Source organism: Coloeus monedula (genome assembly GCF_965178545.1).
Source record: "Coloeus monedula genome assembly, chromosome: 5".
NCBI lineage: Eukaryota > Metazoa > Chordata > Aves > Passeriformes > Corvidae > Coloeus > Coloeus monedula.
This window is the reverse complement of record NC_138785.1, coordinates 72,571,449-72,587,457: the sequence shown is the minus strand read 5'-3', so window position 1 is coordinate 72,587,457 and position 16,009 is coordinate 72,571,449. Positions and strand designations below refer to the sequence as shown.

General features: G+C 52.5%; 1 protein-coding gene across 2 annotated transcripts in view; it reads right to left on the bottom strand.

The window, feature by feature from the left end:
- Nucleotides 1-1,356: 1,356 nt before the first annotated feature.
- Nucleotides 1,357-16,009, bottom strand: part of PTPRA (protein tyrosine phosphatase receptor type A) — a 114,331-nt gene continuing 99,678 nt past the window's right edge. For both annotated transcript variants that reach the window (XM_082281390.1, XM_082281389.1), the window contains 17 exons: nucleotides 15,885-15,958; nucleotides 13,973-14,109; nucleotides 12,118-12,208; nucleotides 11,561-11,637; nucleotides 10,656-10,692; nucleotides 9,445-9,542; nucleotides 9,178-9,297; nucleotides 8,080-8,246; nucleotides 7,147-7,282; nucleotides 6,298-6,447; nucleotides 6,100-6,193; nucleotides 5,266-5,342; nucleotides 3,826-3,960; nucleotides 3,465-3,590; nucleotides 2,952-3,103; nucleotides 2,590-2,725; nucleotides 1,357-1,844 (listed from right to left, as the gene is read on the bottom strand). In XM_082281390.1, the coding sequence (XP_082137516.1) occupies nucleotides 1,770-1,844; nucleotides 2,590-2,725; nucleotides 2,952-3,103; nucleotides 3,465-3,590; nucleotides 3,826-3,960; nucleotides 5,266-5,342; nucleotides 6,100-6,193; nucleotides 6,298-6,447; nucleotides 7,147-7,282; nucleotides 8,080-8,246; nucleotides 9,178-9,297; nucleotides 9,445-9,542; nucleotides 10,656-10,692; nucleotides 11,561-11,637; nucleotides 12,118-12,208; nucleotides 13,973-14,109; nucleotides 15,885-15,958 (1,882 nt within the window). In that variant the 3' untranslated portion in view covers nucleotides 1,357-1,769. The remainder of the gene's footprint in view (nucleotides 1,845-2,589; nucleotides 2,726-2,951; nucleotides 3,104-3,464; nucleotides 3,591-3,825; nucleotides 3,961-5,265; nucleotides 5,343-6,099; nucleotides 6,194-6,297; nucleotides 6,448-7,146; nucleotides 7,283-8,079; nucleotides 8,247-9,177; nucleotides 9,298-9,444; nucleotides 9,543-10,655; nucleotides 10,693-11,560; nucleotides 11,638-12,117; nucleotides 12,209-13,972; nucleotides 14,110-15,884; nucleotides 15,959-16,009) is intronic.

The window sequence follows — 16,009 nt, the reverse complement described above, 5'->3', positions numbered from 1 at the left end:
CTGCCAGCCTTGGCCCAAAGCCTCTCAAAGTTCAGGAGTCAGAATTTACTAGCAATGGGGAGATGTTTGGGCTCGTGAGGGATACCAGGTGATGGGGTGGGGATGGTGGCAGCAGCAGAGCAACTTTTGGGGGGTGTTTTGGGGTGTTCCCTTGCCTGTGTGCCTCTGCCAAACCCCCCTGTGAATCCTGCCTGGATGGAAAAAGCTGGAAAACTCAGATACTCTGACTCATGGGCTGTTCTCACTCACCATTTCCTAGATTTCAACCCCATATCCTGAGTCCTAGGACATCCCTGGGCAGAGCTGTCAATATTCCTGCGCCCTGCCACCCACCCTGTGCTCCCCATTGCTGTTTGGAGTGTCCAGAGAAATCCCTGGGGTGAAGCTTCTGCTCCAAACCAGTTCTCCCAGAGCCTCCAGTGGGGAGGGAGCTCCCCCAGTTAACCCTGACTGCAGGAGGAACAAGGAAGGTGCTTCCTCAGGCACTCCTTTATAACAAAGAAAATATTAAAATCAACCATATTAACCTGCCTTTTTTCTAATACAGAACTGCTGCATTCTCGGTCCTCAGGATATTTCTTGACCCTTTGGATTCTTCTTGAAAGGGAGCAGGCCTGGAGTACGGACTTGGGAGAAACTCTTCCCTGTGAGGGTGGGGAGGCCCTGGCACAGGGTGCCCAGAGAAGCTGTGGCTGCCCCTGGATCCCTGGAAGTGTCCAAGGCCAGGTTGGACGGGGCTTGGAGCAACGTGGGATGGTGGAAGGTGTCCCTGCCATGGGATGTTCTATGAGATCCCTTCCACCCCAAACTATTCCATGATTCTGTGATCTCTCAGGATGCCAGGAAAAGAATCTGAGATCCCCTCCAGCAGCTGGGGATGGAGCTCATCTGGTCCAAGGAGGACCAGCAGGGATGGCAGGGCCACTGTGACCACCCTCAGGTCAGGGCCACAGGGCCAACCCCAATCCCTGCTCTAAAATCCAGCCCCAAACACAGAGACCTTTCCTTCAGGGAGCAAAAATCCTTTTGTTTTTCTGGGATTTGCTTTTCTGGGGTTGAAATCCCAACATTTGGGTGCTGCTGTGTGGCAATTACAGTTTCCAAACCAGCAGCACATGGTGGCCTGACCCTGAGGGAGGGAAGTTTTTAGCTTTTGATACAAAAATGAGGGTATTTATATATAAACACACACACAGAATGAGCTTTTCTTTTTTCTCCTTATTTTTTTTTTAAGAGCTGACCAGCAGAAAAATGTGAAACCATTTCCCTGCAGGTTTGGAAAAGCTTGTGCTGGTGGGGTTGGGGGCAGGGGTTGGGTTTTGTTTTCAGATGAGATCCAGGATATCTTTCTCTTCCTTTTTTTTTTTTTTTTTAAAAAGGCTTTACTCCCTCAAGAACAAAAAACCAAACAAACAAACAAAAAAAAAAAGATTTACAAACAAAATAACAGCCTGTATCAACTCTCCAGAAGAGAGATGGTATGACAATATTAATCCAAACATCACGCTATTTAATTCCCCAATAAAACATTGGAAAAAAAGGAGCCAACAGTATCTGCACTAACACTTTGCTACATATAAAATCTCCAGCTAATATGAAGCTTATGGTACCAACCTCTAAAACAGTTAAGATATATACACATAGGTTCTTTTTTTTTTTTTTGTTTGGGGGGGGTATATTAACAAACAGAATATTACAAAATATTAAAGAAGGCAACTCTTCTGTCATTTGTTTTGGGGGTGGGTGTGGATTTTTGTTCCTCTTTTTCTTCACTTGAAGTTGGCGTAGTCTGAGAAGGCGTCGATGTATTCCTGCACCACCTTGTAGCAGAATTCGTACTGTTCCTGGGGGATTGGGGGAGAGAACGGTGTTACACCAGGAAAATCCACACCTGAGACAGCACCTGATGCTTGGCCAGGTGTCCAGAGCAGGTCCCACCTCCTTGTGACCCCCAAACCCTTGCTGGGGTATCCATGGCAAAAGAAACGCTGCTTTCCCCTTCCCTCTCTGAGGTTCTGTTTGGATCCCCAAAGACTTTTCTTTTAAATCCCTGAGCATCCCTGCAAATCCCTCTTGAAAGGCCTCATCCAGCGCTGCCTGCTCCAACCCCACCTGTGTGCCTAAGCCTGTTCCACAGCCACTCCAGGATGGTTTTCCAGGTGTTTCAGCCCATGAAGTACATGGGCTGTGCCTGAGATGTCTCCAAGGCAGCTCCTATGGCTTCTGTCAGTGCTCAAAAGGCACTTGATGCCTTCAGCACCTCTTCCAGATGCCTTTACAAGAGGAAGGGGAGACACCTCCTGGCCCACCTCCATAGAATCATGGATCCTAGAATGGTTTGGGTTGGAAGGAACCTCAAGGATGACTTTGTTTCCACCTCCTGCCACAGGCAGGGACACTTTCTACTATTGCAGGTTGTTCCAAGCCCTGTCCAACCTGGCCCTGGACACTTCCAGGGATGATGAATCCACATCTTCCCTCGCTCCCTCTTTCATGGAGAGAGAAAGCCTTGAACCAAAGAGGTTTTTGCTCAACAATGAGCCCCCAGCCTGTCCTTGCTGAGGTTCTGGTGGGGCAGGAGACACCTACCAGTGTCTGCACCATGTGTGGCCTCTGTAGTCTTAAACTCTTGACCGTCTGAAAGACGTCGAGGATCGCCTCTGCCTTCACCCTCTCCAGGACAGTGCTCAGCGCACAGAAGGTGCCTGTTCTTCCTGCTCCAGCACTGGGAAAGAGAAACCAGGGGGTGAGGGAAAACCCCTGTCCTGCCCCTGCTGGCTTTGCCCAGGGGACAATCCACAGGGGAAGCGCCAGAGAACTGGAGGAGCCAGTCCTGCCCCAGCCTCTCCCGGTTTATCCAGGATGGGCTTTGGGATTCTGACCATCTCCCAAGCTCCTGGTGGAGCAGATCCCCTCAGAGGGGTGGCCCAGCTGCTCCAGCCAGGCTTTACCTGCAGTGCACAGTGATGGGGTGGTTGCCAGACTGCTGCTGCTGCTTCTGCACCGCCGCAATGATGTTGATCATCCCCTTCCCATCCCCGGGGATCCCAACTTCTGGCCAGCCGTGGAAGTGAAACTGCCGGATCTGTCGGCTCTTGTTTTCCTGTTGGGAGGGCAGAGCTCGAGGTCAGGCAGCTGGTGAGAGATCTGTACCAAAGAACCCACCGGCTCAGGGCTTTGGGATAACAACCCGTGTAGGAAAGCTGCTTGTGGGGCAGGAGGGGTGGCATTCCCATGGCATGGAGCAGGGGAAGAGCGGGGAATGGGGAGCAGGAGGGAGGCTGGGTGGTGAGGGCAGCAGGATAGAGGGGATGGATGAGGAATGAGCAGCAGGACAGGGACTCGCAGGGGTGCCAGGCAGGGATACATGGATACAATCCCTTTGGGATGATGAGGAGCTGATGGAGCTGAGGAAACACCAGCAAGAGCTCATGGCAGTGAAACAGGAGCACCCAGACTCTTACCCTGGTGTTGGTCACCAGAAGGTCCCGCACTGTGTAGCTCTCACACTCCTCCTCTTTCTTCAGCTCCACCGTGATGTCTCCGTAGGACACGGAGCCGTCTGACGGCCAGTACTGGGCACACTTCTCCTGAGGAAGCATCACAGGAAGGGACAGGGTGAGGATCCTGTGTTTTTCCCGTGGGTTTGGATAGAAGAATCTTCTGGCAGCTGCCCAACACCAGGTGGGATCCCACAGGCTTCACAAACTCCCAGAATCACAGACTGGTTCAGGTTGGAAGGGACCTTAAACACCATCCCATTCAAACCCCCTGCCACTCTATTTATTTCCCTGGTGTTTAATGCAGCTGATCCCAGGAGCTTACCTGGCCTCTCTCCTCCAGCTCTGTTAGCATCACTATGGAGCAGGATTTCCACTCCCAGATCATCCTCCAGAAGTCCTCTATCGTGTGCTGCAGCGGCCCTTGGCTGGCGATGTAGGAGTCCTTCTGGCGATAACCCTGGAATTTGGGAACAGGGTCAGTGGAGCAGCAGGAGGAATCTCTTGGACATGGTGAGCTTACCAAGCTCAGTTCAATTTTGGGAGGATCATATCCCCTACACCTGCCTGGCTTTATCCATTTGGCTTTCCAGCACACCTGAGCAACACTGCAAGCTCTGAGCGCTGGAGCAGAGCTTTGCCTTAGCTCCAAGTACTCAAGGTATGATTTTTATTGGGGATTTTGGGAAGAAGCAAGCAGAACTAAATGGAACTAGATGATCTCTAAGGTCCCTTCCAACCCAGACCATTCTGTGACCTATGAAAACCAGCAGTGAGGCCGGATGACTCTGGCTCTTCCGCAGCCACGAAGAGTTTCTGTTTCCAAACCCCTCCGACGCTGGCTCCCCTGTGCCCTCCCTGCAGACTGTGACTGCAGATGCTTCGTCATTTGGAGTTTGTCATTTAAGCAAAGTTCAGCAGAGGCAGGAAATTGAATCCTCAGCCCAAATTGCTTACGTGCTATGGACGCTTTCTGATCTGGATGCACAACAAGGCAGCTGCTCCTGGCTGCTCCCGCAGCCACAGCAGGGACCCAACAAAGGAGATTGCAGGGAGCAATTAACTGGGGATGTTAGAACTGGGAATAAACTGGGTTTAGTGGGCAAACCCAGTGATTGCCTTCTGGGGGGAAAAAAAACCCTGTGTCACTAGGAGATGAAAGCAGAAACTGGGCTGGAAAAGAGCAAGGTCTGTCACTTGGCCAGCACTGGCATCACTGCATGGAGATAAATACTGATCCGAGATGTCTCCCTCGAGTCCACAGCATTGCTCAGGAGAGAAGGATGTGCAATCACTTATGTCCTCCTCAGAGTGAGGACAGCACTTAACCTCCCTGCCTTGCCCCCTGCCACCACCCAGACAGGTATAATGGGATTGACCTGGCTTCTCTCCAGGGTTTTTGGGATCGTGCATTGCTCCCATATCTCATCTGGTGGATGTTTTCTGACCAAATGGCCCGTGCTATTTCCATGGATATGTGGATCTGTTCTCCACAGCCATCAGCAGAGCCCAGAGGGGCACAAGTGAGCCCAGGATTTGGAGAATCTTCTCAGGCTCCAGCTCTCCTCTCCCACAAGGAGCTGGATATACCCACGGGTTTCTTGGAGAAAGAAACCATCACCACCCAGTGACACAAAGCAAAGTCAAATGGAGTGAGCTGTACAAAACTCATAAAAGGAGGCTTTGGGACAAATTCTTCCCAAAGGAAGCAGTATGAGGTGGATTCCATTGGGAGAAGATGGAAAGAAGATTGGAGAAGACTCACATCAATGAAGGAAGCGTTTACATAGTCTGTGTTCTCTTCCCCTCTCTTCACTGGAATGATTACTCGGTTGAACTCATCTGGAACAGAACAAAATCATCTGAGATTTGGGATAAACTGCCTGGCCTTTAGCTGGGGAGTCACCAAGCCCTAAGTGAGAGACAGAGATAAGGGAAAGGGAGCACAGTGCACCTGACTGGGACAAGGACAGTCAGCTCCACCCTCTGCCATGCCCTGGTCTGGGAGATGGCCATGCCCATGGCCCCTTGTCCTGTCCCTGGGCACCACTGGCTAGAGCCTGGCTCCATCCTCTCTGCACCCTCCCTGCAGGTGTCGATGGACAGGGATGAGGCCCCGGAGCCTTCTCTTCTCCAGGCTGAGCAGTCCCAGCTCTCCCAGCCTTTCCTCAGAGCAGAGATGCTCCAGTCCCCTCACTGGGCTCTCCCCAGTCTGTCCATGTCCCTCCTGTCCTGGGGAGGCAGAACTGGACCCGCTGCTCCAGGTGTGGCCTCAGCAGTGCTGAGCAGAGGGGCAAGATCCCCTCCCTGGACCTGCTGGAAGTGTTTTGTCTCACACAGCCCAGGCCACCACTGTCCTTTTTGTCACAAGGACACTTTTCTGGCTCAGGTTCAGGCTGGAGTCTGTCAGGACCCCCAGGTCCTTTCCTGCCAAGCTGCTTTTCCACCCAGGTGGGTGACCCCAGCACAAACTGGTCCCTCCCCAGGGATAGGACTTTGCACTTTTCCTTGTTGAACATCACGAGGTCCCTGCTGTCCCATCTCTCCAGCCCGATTCCTGTCCCCACACCCACCGGACACGCAGCCAAACAAGCCTTACATGGAATTATCTGAAGCACCCTGTTCTTCTTCATGTTGGCTGGCAAATTGCCCGTTCTCATCTTGTCATTCTGGATTTTGATTGAAGTGAGCTTCTGTGGGGCAAGGAGCAAAGCAGAGGGAAGTTTCAGAGCCAGGCCAACACATGGTGATCCCAGCACCATCCCAGCAGATCCACCAGGACAACAGCCACTCTCACCTTGAACTCCTCTTCCAGCCCGTTGCTGCTGGTCCCTGGCACTTTGTTGTAGATCTTCTGGAGGTGGATCTCTAACGAGGTCACCTCCAGCTCTGTGTCACCATAGAGATAGTGCTCCAGCAGTGCTTGGTATATGAACACATACTGCATCTGCCAGGGGTGCAGGGAGCTGTCAGTGCCCATGCCATGCCCAGTGAGCACATGCTGGGGGCAGACCCACCACCCTCCTGCCCACCCTTTGAGACCCCAGAAAAGTGAGTGACAACCTTCCTGCCACTAAATGGGGACTGGGACCTTATTTGCCACACCAAGCAAAGCTGATGTGACACAAAATGTTCTCCAAGGCTGGAGCAAAGGAGGCTCAGGGGGGACCTTGTGGCTCTGCACAAGTCCCTGACAGGAGGGGGCAGCCGGGGGGGTCGGGCTCTGCTCGCAGGGAACAGGGACAGGAGGAGAGGGAACGGCCTCAGGCTGGGCCAGGGGAGGTTTAGATTGGGATATTGGATAAATTTCTTCATGGAAGGAGTTGTCCAGCCCTGGCACAGCTGCCCAGGGCAGTATTGGACTCCTCATCCCTGGAGGGGTTTAAAAGCCATGTGGATGTAGCACTTGGGGACGTGGGTCAGTGGTGGCCTGGGCAGTGCTGGGGGAAAGGTTGGACTTGATCTTAAGGATCTTTTCCAACCTAAACGATTTAATGATTCTAAAAAGGGGATTAAAAAGAGCAGGACCCCGCGAAGGGCTCACTTGATGCAGCATCACCCAAAATAAGGGATGACACTCGACCTCATAGGCTTTGACTGGGTGAAGGAAATCCAAGCCCAGGGGCCAGGGCAGCCCCACACTTACATCTGTCTGTACCATCTGGCAGCGCTGAGCCCGGATCCGGCTCACGAAGCCGTAAACATCCACCTTCCTCTCCGCGTGCATCATGTCCAGCATGGCATCGATGACGATGAAAGTGCCCGTGCGTCCCACCCCGGCGCTGCAAGAGAGGGGTTGGTGGGAGATTGGGAAGGAATTCTTCCCTCTGAGGCTGGGGAGGCCCTGGCACAGGGTGCCCAGAGAAGCTGTGGCTGCCCCTGGATCCCTGGAAGTGTCCAAGGCCAGCTTGGACAGGGCTTGAAGCAGCCTGAGATAGTGGAAGGTGTCCGTGCAAGGGGTGGGAATGAGATGGGCTTCAAGGAGAAGTATGAGAGCAGCAGACTTTAGGGAAAGACAAAGCTCTTGGATCAGCTGCTTCCCAAGAAGGCAGGAAAAATGGACTTGGGATGTTGCAAATGTGACCATCTCTGCTTTTAACCATGGGGCTTCACCTTATTGAAGTGTGGCAACCCCTGTGGCTCCCCCAGGGTTGCTGGGGAAGAGCTCTTCAGCTCTTCTCTGAAGAGCTGAAACCACTCCAGGTGAGGCCAATCTCCATGGCCCTTGCTCCAGGCCATCTGTCAGCTCAGTACTGTGTTCTCCCAAAGAGAGATGTTATCTTCTCATACCAGGGCAGAGGAGAGACACCAGCAGTGCTCAGCATGGCTCTCTCAGCATCCAGCCAACCCAAATGTCCCCTCAAGATGAGTTGTAACACCCTAACATCACTGATTCCAAGACCTTCCTTCAATTCATGCCATTTTTTGCATGTCCCCACGAGGAACATCCCCGTTTAACACAGGAAAGTTAAATAAAGATAATAAAAAAGTCCTGACTGACAAAAAAAATTCCTCTTAAATAGGAGACGCTTTCCAGGTGACCCAGGACAGGCAGAGGTCAGCTGTGAGCAGCACTCACCTGCAGTGCACCACTATGGCTCCTGCATATTGGGGATTGCAGGTCTTCACCTTCTTCAGGAATTTCAGCATCCCGATGGGGGTGAAGGGCACCCCGAAGTCGGGCCAGCTGGTGAAGTGGAACTGGGTCACCAGGCGCTGAGGCTTCTTGTTCGTGACATCACCCACCTGGAGGGGAAATGTGCCCGCAGGTTAATGAGAAACACTCAGGTTTTCCCTTCTTTCCCCAAAATTAAGAGGGAGAGCTGAAGACCCGAGATGGAGCTGGAGGGCTTAAGTAGCAGCATCCACAGCTGAAAGGGCATGGACTCAGGCTCTGGGACAAATCAGCCTCTAAAATCATGACATTTCAATGCACCACATCCCACATCCAAGGGCTGTGAGATGCCAGCCTGTCCCTGTGTGTGGATCCAACCTGGCAGCAGCCGCCGTATTTCGTCCCCAACAAGCTCAAACAAAAGCTGTTCCTCCATCCTTTCCCACTCCTCTGCCCACATCATCCTCAGATTAAAGGCAGGGGAGGAAAACACACACGTCCAGGCCATTGGAGTGAAGGATGAGGCTCAGGAGAATCACAAGCAGGGTCCAGACAGGTTTGCACGCACCAGCTCTTCCCTGCCTGCCTCTGAGAGCAGCAGGAAAACAAACAAAGTGACTAAAACACCCAGAGTCTCCTCAAAGGACAAGAAAATGTGGTGACAGATGGGAAAGCAATCAAACCCAACGTGTACGGCACTGGATTTTGTCTCAGCTGAGGGGATAAATCTGATTATTTTCAGGCATTAAGTGTCTGTGGGTGAGAGCTGGAACCAACACCAGTAACAGCGAGTGCTGGAGCACTGCAGGATGGGATTTCAGCCCTGGCATCCCTCAGCTTCCCTGCTCTCAGCGCAGCCACACTGGTACCACTGGGAACAGGCTCTGGGGAGGAACAAATTCTTAACAGCTCTGGTTAAAAACGGGTGCTGGGGGTCACTTCATCCCAACTCTGCTCTCACAGAACCTTGCAGGAGCTGAGCCAGCTCCTTTAGGATGCCCAGTGTGGAGAGGGGAGGGATGGGATGGGACAGGAAGGGATGGGAGAGGTGATCCCTGGCACCTGCTGGATGCAGAACTTGCGCACGGTGTAATCCACCAGGACGGTCACGTCCTCCACGGACACTCGGATGTTCCCATATGTCCAGCAGCCCTGATCCGGCCAGTACTGAGCACATTTACACTGTGGGGGGAGGAAACAGGTGCAGGTGAGTTCTGGATACCCTCACAAGGCTGGGAATGGCTCCAGTTCATGCCCATAGGCACAGGATGTGCCAGATTTGGCCCAATTTGGGTCAAATCGCAGCCTGTGAAACCTTTGGGCACCTACCTCTTTCCTCTCCTTCAGGTTGGTCACCATGACAATTGTCGCTGTGTTTTGCTCCCAAATCATCCTCCAAAAATCATTCACTGTTTCTTCCTTTGGTCCTGAGGGGAAGGTAAAACAAAATGTCCTCTTTGGGATCAACCCCTCACGATTTGGGGCCAAACCCCAGCGTGTGAGGTCACACATCATGATGATCCAGCACATTTTTTGCCAATAGGTCACAGGAGGTGCTGTGGTGTCTGGGCATGTCTGATCCGAGGGATAACCCTATCACACAGTAGGTGGAATTTTCTGGATGTGCTTCATGGTCAGGAATTCCATATTTAGCCCAAGAAGAGGAAACCAGACAGAGCATGGACTTGCCCAAGGTCACCCAGGGAAATTGTGGCTGTCCCAGAGTCTGCTGAAGTCCTGTGCTGGGATCTTGGGTTGTAGCCATGGGATCCCATTTCAGTGTGGCACAGGAATAGCTCCCTGCTGCCTGCCAGACACGGAGCTAACTCAGCCTACGCTCCCCTGCCAAGCCTGAGGCTCAGGGTGAGCCAAAAGAACAGCAGAGCCAAAGCTTAACCTGAGCCTGGAAGTGCTGACGGACCTAATCCAGCCTCCTTCTCCAGCCAGAGCCAGGGAAAGTGGCCAGGGATGCCCTGATCCACTGGCAAGTCAAGAGAGGAAATACAACACACTCCCATGGGCAGGTAACATCCTGCTGCTGACGTGATCCCCACCCTGTGAGTGGGAATCCTGGTTTTAGGGATGTGTTTGGACTTCTGAAGATCACAGGGACATTTCTCTCTACCCCATCCCTGGAAGTGTTCAAGGGAGCTTGGAACAACCTGGGATAGTGGAAGGTGGTCCTGTCCATGGCAGGGGGTGGAATGAGATGAGATTTGAGGTCCCCTCCAGCCCAAACCATTCCATGATTCTGTGATTTGGGGAATTTAACTGAGGAGCTCCCTGGTAGTATTTCTAGAGGTCACAACACCCTCCAGCAATGGGTACTGGACAGGTAGGATGTCTCTTCCTCCACCAACACATCCAGCACTGCTCTTTGACCAGTGTTTGATTGTTCTGGGAACAATTTGTGGGGTAGCCAAGCCTCCTTTTGACCAGGGGAGCTCAGCAAGATGCTGTGCTGTGGTTGGAGGGGCACAGAGCAGAGGGACCCAGCCCAGCTGTCCCCAACAGAGCAATGGGAATAATCAAAAATGTACCTTGTGCAGCAATGAACTTGTTTTTCTCTTGGTACCCCTGCAGAGAAAAGGAGAAAAAGGAAGACAAATGAATATTTCCCTAACACCAGTCAGGAAATGCATCTGCTCTGCTGCCCATTCTCCCCTGTGCAGAGAAGGGGCTGCAGCCTCTGAGGGGAGAATCAGCACCAAAGATGGGCTGAAATAACTGAAAATCCTTGTGCAAAGGGCTGTTTTCCCACAGCAACGCTCCCCACGCTCACATAATGCAGGAATGACCCCACTTGCTGGCACAAGGCACTAATGAAGTGGTACCTGACAGCCCTTCCACTGGGGTCAGACCCTGCATCCAGAGCACCATGTGAAAATCCGCATTAATCCTTGGAAAATGGGTTGTAGAACTCCTGGGAATTGATTTTGTGCATTTTATTTACTGGGGAGGAAAGGAAAAAACTCTTTTGGGTCTTGCTCTGCTTCATGTGCTTCCATCTCTCACATGACCCTTCCAGCTGACTGGAGCCACATGGTGACAACCACAGAGGACCCATCTCCTCCCAGGGACAGAGCAGGGCAACGTTGCTTCCATTTTAGGTGGATTCCTTGATTTTGTCTTCATCCCCTTCCCACAGCCAGCCCTGAAAGCTGGGAAGCACTGATGATCACCTGGCCACACTCTTCAGGGATTTACATCTGTGTGGATGTGGCACTCGGGGACATGGTTTAGTGATGGCCTTGGCAGTGCTGGGGGAATGGTTGGACTTGAGGGTCTTAGAGGGCTTTTCCAACCTGAAAGAGTCTATGATTCATCAGCTGTTTGCTGATGAGAAATCCCCAGCTCCAGCAGGAGTAGCTCCCCAGCCCTTTCCAAACCAGCCCGCTCGGCTTTGCTCCTGGCGGGGATTTCCCCTTCAAATCACAAAACTCACATTAATAAAGGAGGCATTGATGTAGTCGGAGTCAGGGACCCCTTCCACGGGAGTCAGGTGAACCCTGGAATGATCATCTGCAGGGAAATTAAAACTCTGCATTAAAGACAACCCCCTCCACTCGGCTGGTCCCTGGCTTAGCAAGAATCCAGGTGTTGGAGTGGAGCCCGTGCTCCTGGCTCTGCTGCAAAAACACCTTGATGCCCCCAAATTCCTCTTGCTTAAACCCAGAAAGGTCCTAGACCTTGTCCAAGGTAGTTTTTCCTCTGCAGAGTGCACATTTGAGGATAACCCGAGCCAGCCCACTGCCCAATGCCACCAGGCAAGAGTTGTCCCTTCCAGCATTTCCCATCTGTTTCCACGGCCTCCTGGCTGCTGAGGGCTCCAGGGAGCTTCTCCTCACAGGTACCTAAAGCTAAAGCAGACCCAGCCATCCACCTGGGAGGTGAAATGCCCTCAACCGTGCCCTTGCCCATCCCAAAACCAGGAATGGGGAGTCCTGGCAGGAGCTCCTGAGTGTTTGCCCCCACCCCCATCCAAGCAGCTCCGATACGTACAGGGCAAAATGTTCACGTATCTGTTCTTCTCCTTGTTCTCCTCCTTGGAAGCAGCTTCACACGTGGCCTGTATGGGACACGCTGGGAGAGCCTGACATGGCAGAAAAAAAGGGTTTTCCATGATGTTTTCATGGCACAGCAGGAACAATGTGCTGGCAAATGTCACATCTGAGCATCCTGCCCCCCTCCGTACATGTCCCCACACCCCTCACCTCCACCCCAGCACCAGCTCCTCCTCCTCACCGAGCTCAAAGTGATCATTTAAATAGCTGGGCTGGAGCAGAGAGAGCCAATCCCTTTGGAAGGGAGATGTCCGGAATCTCCTGATCCATGGACACGAGGTGGCAGCAAAGCCTCCAGCTCAAACCCACCCGGCAGCACCAGCGAGCTCATTCCTGATTCCTCCTGTCCACGGAGGCTCCTGCCGAGATTCCCTCATTAACAGTGCTGCTAATTGTGACCTGATTAAGCCCCCACAGCCCCATCCCACCCAGTGATGGCAGGAGCAGCACCAGGGGACCTTTGGTTGGGGGGTGATGGGGTGACAGGGAACACTGTCCCTGGGTTTCCCAATCGAGCACAGGAGGTGCTTCCCCAGTGCTGCTATTCCACATCCTCTTCGAACAGCAAAGAATGTTCTGGAGGTATCCACCATCCCTTCCTCCAGCTGACAGGATGGCAGGAAGTGTCAAGGGCAATCAGGTATTTATAACCCTAAAAATCCCCCTCCCTGGGCATTCATTGCACCTATTTGGTTTCATCGCAGCACGGCCAGGAAAGGGATCAAGTTGTGCAGCAGCTGGACAAAGTCAAGTGGCTTTTTTTAATCTTCTCATCGTTCTCATGGTGCCATATCGTGGCTTGGACTCGGGCTGGGAGCACAGGTCTGATGAGGAGCAGCTGAGGGGGCTCAGCCTGGAGAAAAGGAGACTTGGGGGGACCTTGTGGCTCTGCACAACTCCCTGACAGGAGAGGGCAGCTGGGGAAGATCAGACTGCTCCCAGGAAACAGGGACAGGACAAGAGGAAACGGCCTCAAGCTGTGCCAGGGGAGGCTTAGATTGGATATTTAAGAAAATTTTTTCACAGAAGGAGTTGTCAAGCCCCAGCAGGGGCTGCCCAGGGCAGTGGTGGAGTCACCATCCTTGAAAGTGTTAAAAAAAAGGTGTGGATGTGGCACTGGGGGACATGGGTTTAGTGGTGGTCTTGGCAGTGCTGGGTTAATCGTTGGATTTGACAATCTTAGAGGGCTTTTCCAACCTTAATGAATCTATCCTGTTCAATTCTATTCTAATCCATTTTTGTACTGACAAGGCAAACCAGATTTATTGTCACAACCAGCTGCAAAGCTCAGCAACGTCAAGAAGAGGCTGTAGTCACCCCTGAAGAAATGCTCTGGGCCTGTGGGACAAGCACAATACCTGAATTCCTCACAGCTGAAGGCCAACCTTTGTCCCATACATTGTCATCATTGTGTTTCAGGGCTAACAGCTCACTGAAATAAGATGGGGTCATTCCTGTTTCTCTGTCAAAGCTTTTTTTGGCTGTTTGTGGATTTAAAACCATGAGGACTGGGGAGATGGGAGGCAGAGCTTGGGAGGCAACTAGCAAGCAGAGAAGCTCTGGAAGACCCCAAGACATCCAGAATCACTCCTGACTCCAGGAAAATGCAACTCTGAAGAGCTGTTTGCTAGAAACTCGCTTTTCAGCAGTGAGCACGAGGGCGAGCAGCTTGTCCACCCTCACCGCAGCCACAGGGACAGACTCAGCCCTTTGAGAAACCCCCGAGGACCACATCCTAAACCCCAATCCGAGGGCAGCCCGTGGGCTCTGAGGGCAGGAGCAGAGGCACTCACGTTGAACTCTTCCCGAAAGAGCTTGTTGTCGTCGGCCATGCGGCGGTTGATCTCCTCCTCCAGCTTGTCCACGGGCAGCGGGGGGTACTTGCGGTTGGTGCTGGGGGAGCGGGCGAGCAGGGGCATGCTCTGCGGCTCTGCAATGACACCCGGGGGTCACAGGGGCCCCCAGCTGTCCCCCGTGCCCAGCACTGCCCACCCATGCCCAGCTGGGCACAGGGACCCCGCCGCTTTGAGGGTTGCCCTCGTGTTTGCGCAGAGCGGTTGGGGTTGGAGGGGATGTTAAAGATCATTTTGTTCCAACAGCTTCCACCAGAACAGGCTGCTCTGAGCACAGTGGCACCTGGTTTGTGTCAGCACTGGGGTGGCAGCAGGGCCAGGGCACGGCCCGTTCCCTGTGCTGGGGTACCTCCAGTCCTGGGGCCCCTTCTGGGCCCCTTGCGACAAAAAGACTCTGAGGGGCTGGAGCGTGTCCAGGGAAGGGGCCTGGAACACCAGGAGTGGCTGAGGGAGCTGGGAAAGGAGCTCAGCCTGGAGCAAAGGAGGCTCAGGGGGGACCTTGTGGCTCTGCAAAAGTCCCTGACAGGAGGGGGCAGCCGGGGGGGTCGGGCTCTGCTCACAGGGAACAGGGACAGGAGGAGAGGGAACGGCCTCAGGCTGGGCCAGGGGAGGTTTAGGTTGGATATTCGGAAAAATTTCTTCATGGAAAGGGCTGTCCAGCCCTGGCACAGCTGCCCAGGGCAGTGCTGGAGTCCCCATCCCTGGAGGGATTTAAAAGCCGTGTGGATGTAGCACTTGGGGACATGGGTCAGTGGTGGCCTTGGCAGTGCTGGGGGAATGGTTGGACTGGATAATCTCAAAGGACTTTTCCAACCCCAAAAAATCAGTAATCCTACAGTGATTAACACCCTGGGATCTACACTCTGGCAGAGGCAGGACAGGGCACTGAGGACCAAATCATCAATACTTGGGCTGGAGACCACCTCGCTTTGAATTCCAGCTTCTCCCTCCCTCACATGGAAAGTCTGGCACCACCACTGTGGCACAATTCCCAGGAGGACACAGCAAAGGCAGCTGCTGCTTGTGTTGCTCAGCAAAGCCAGGAAAGGCTGTGTGAGGGTTACACCAACACAGCTGAGGGTTTATGAAGTTCACACCTCTGTCTACAGTGATGTGAGACGGGCAGGGAAGGTCTTAGCAGCCAACATAAAATAAAAAAGGTGCTGAATCTCAGTTAGTGCTTCCCAGAAGGTGTTCGGTTTATGTGGAAGGAGTGCTGAAAAAGATCTGAACTGAGCTTAAGAGGCCTCTTCAGATCTTAATTTGGTGCCTACATATGGATGGAGATGCACAAGTTCAGAGCTTCAGTGTCAGCTCTGGCTCAGAGCTCAGGGGCAGAAGAATTTAGACATTACACAAGGCTTTAAAACGGCATCTGTGCATGTTTAGGAGGTACAAAAATGTTTTTACAATGACAGTAAGTGTATTCCCTGCTTTCTCCTGGAAATGTTAGTTTGGTGTCTACAGTTAGCGTGAAGATCTGAGTTTTAATCAGAAACCTTCCTAAACTGAAAGAGCAGAGGAATATTTAATTACTCCCCAAAGATGCATTTTTTCAAAAAAGGTTCTTATTTGAGTCAAAGAAATACTGTGAAAACTCAAGAGGAATGTGAGGGGTTTGATTTTGGACGTGATCACCCATTTTAATATCAACCACTTGAGGGCACACATTTAGTCGCTGGAATGCAAGCTGGGAAATAAACCTTGATCCTATAAAAGCATGCTGAAACCATGGAAAACGTGGAACAAGGAGATCAGGAAACAACAACAACAACAAAAACAGAAATTAGAAAATACATGCCTACAAAACCACGAGGTGGGAGAGACCCTGTGTGGCACCAGGTGGACTCACCTGTATCATCCGTCCTGCCATTGGACAGCCGGAAGGAGTTGGAGTGGCTCCCTGCCTGTTTGTATTTCTTGAACCTGCCAAAGAGAATTGGAGTGGAAAAGTCAGTAAATATCCACCAGGAAGCC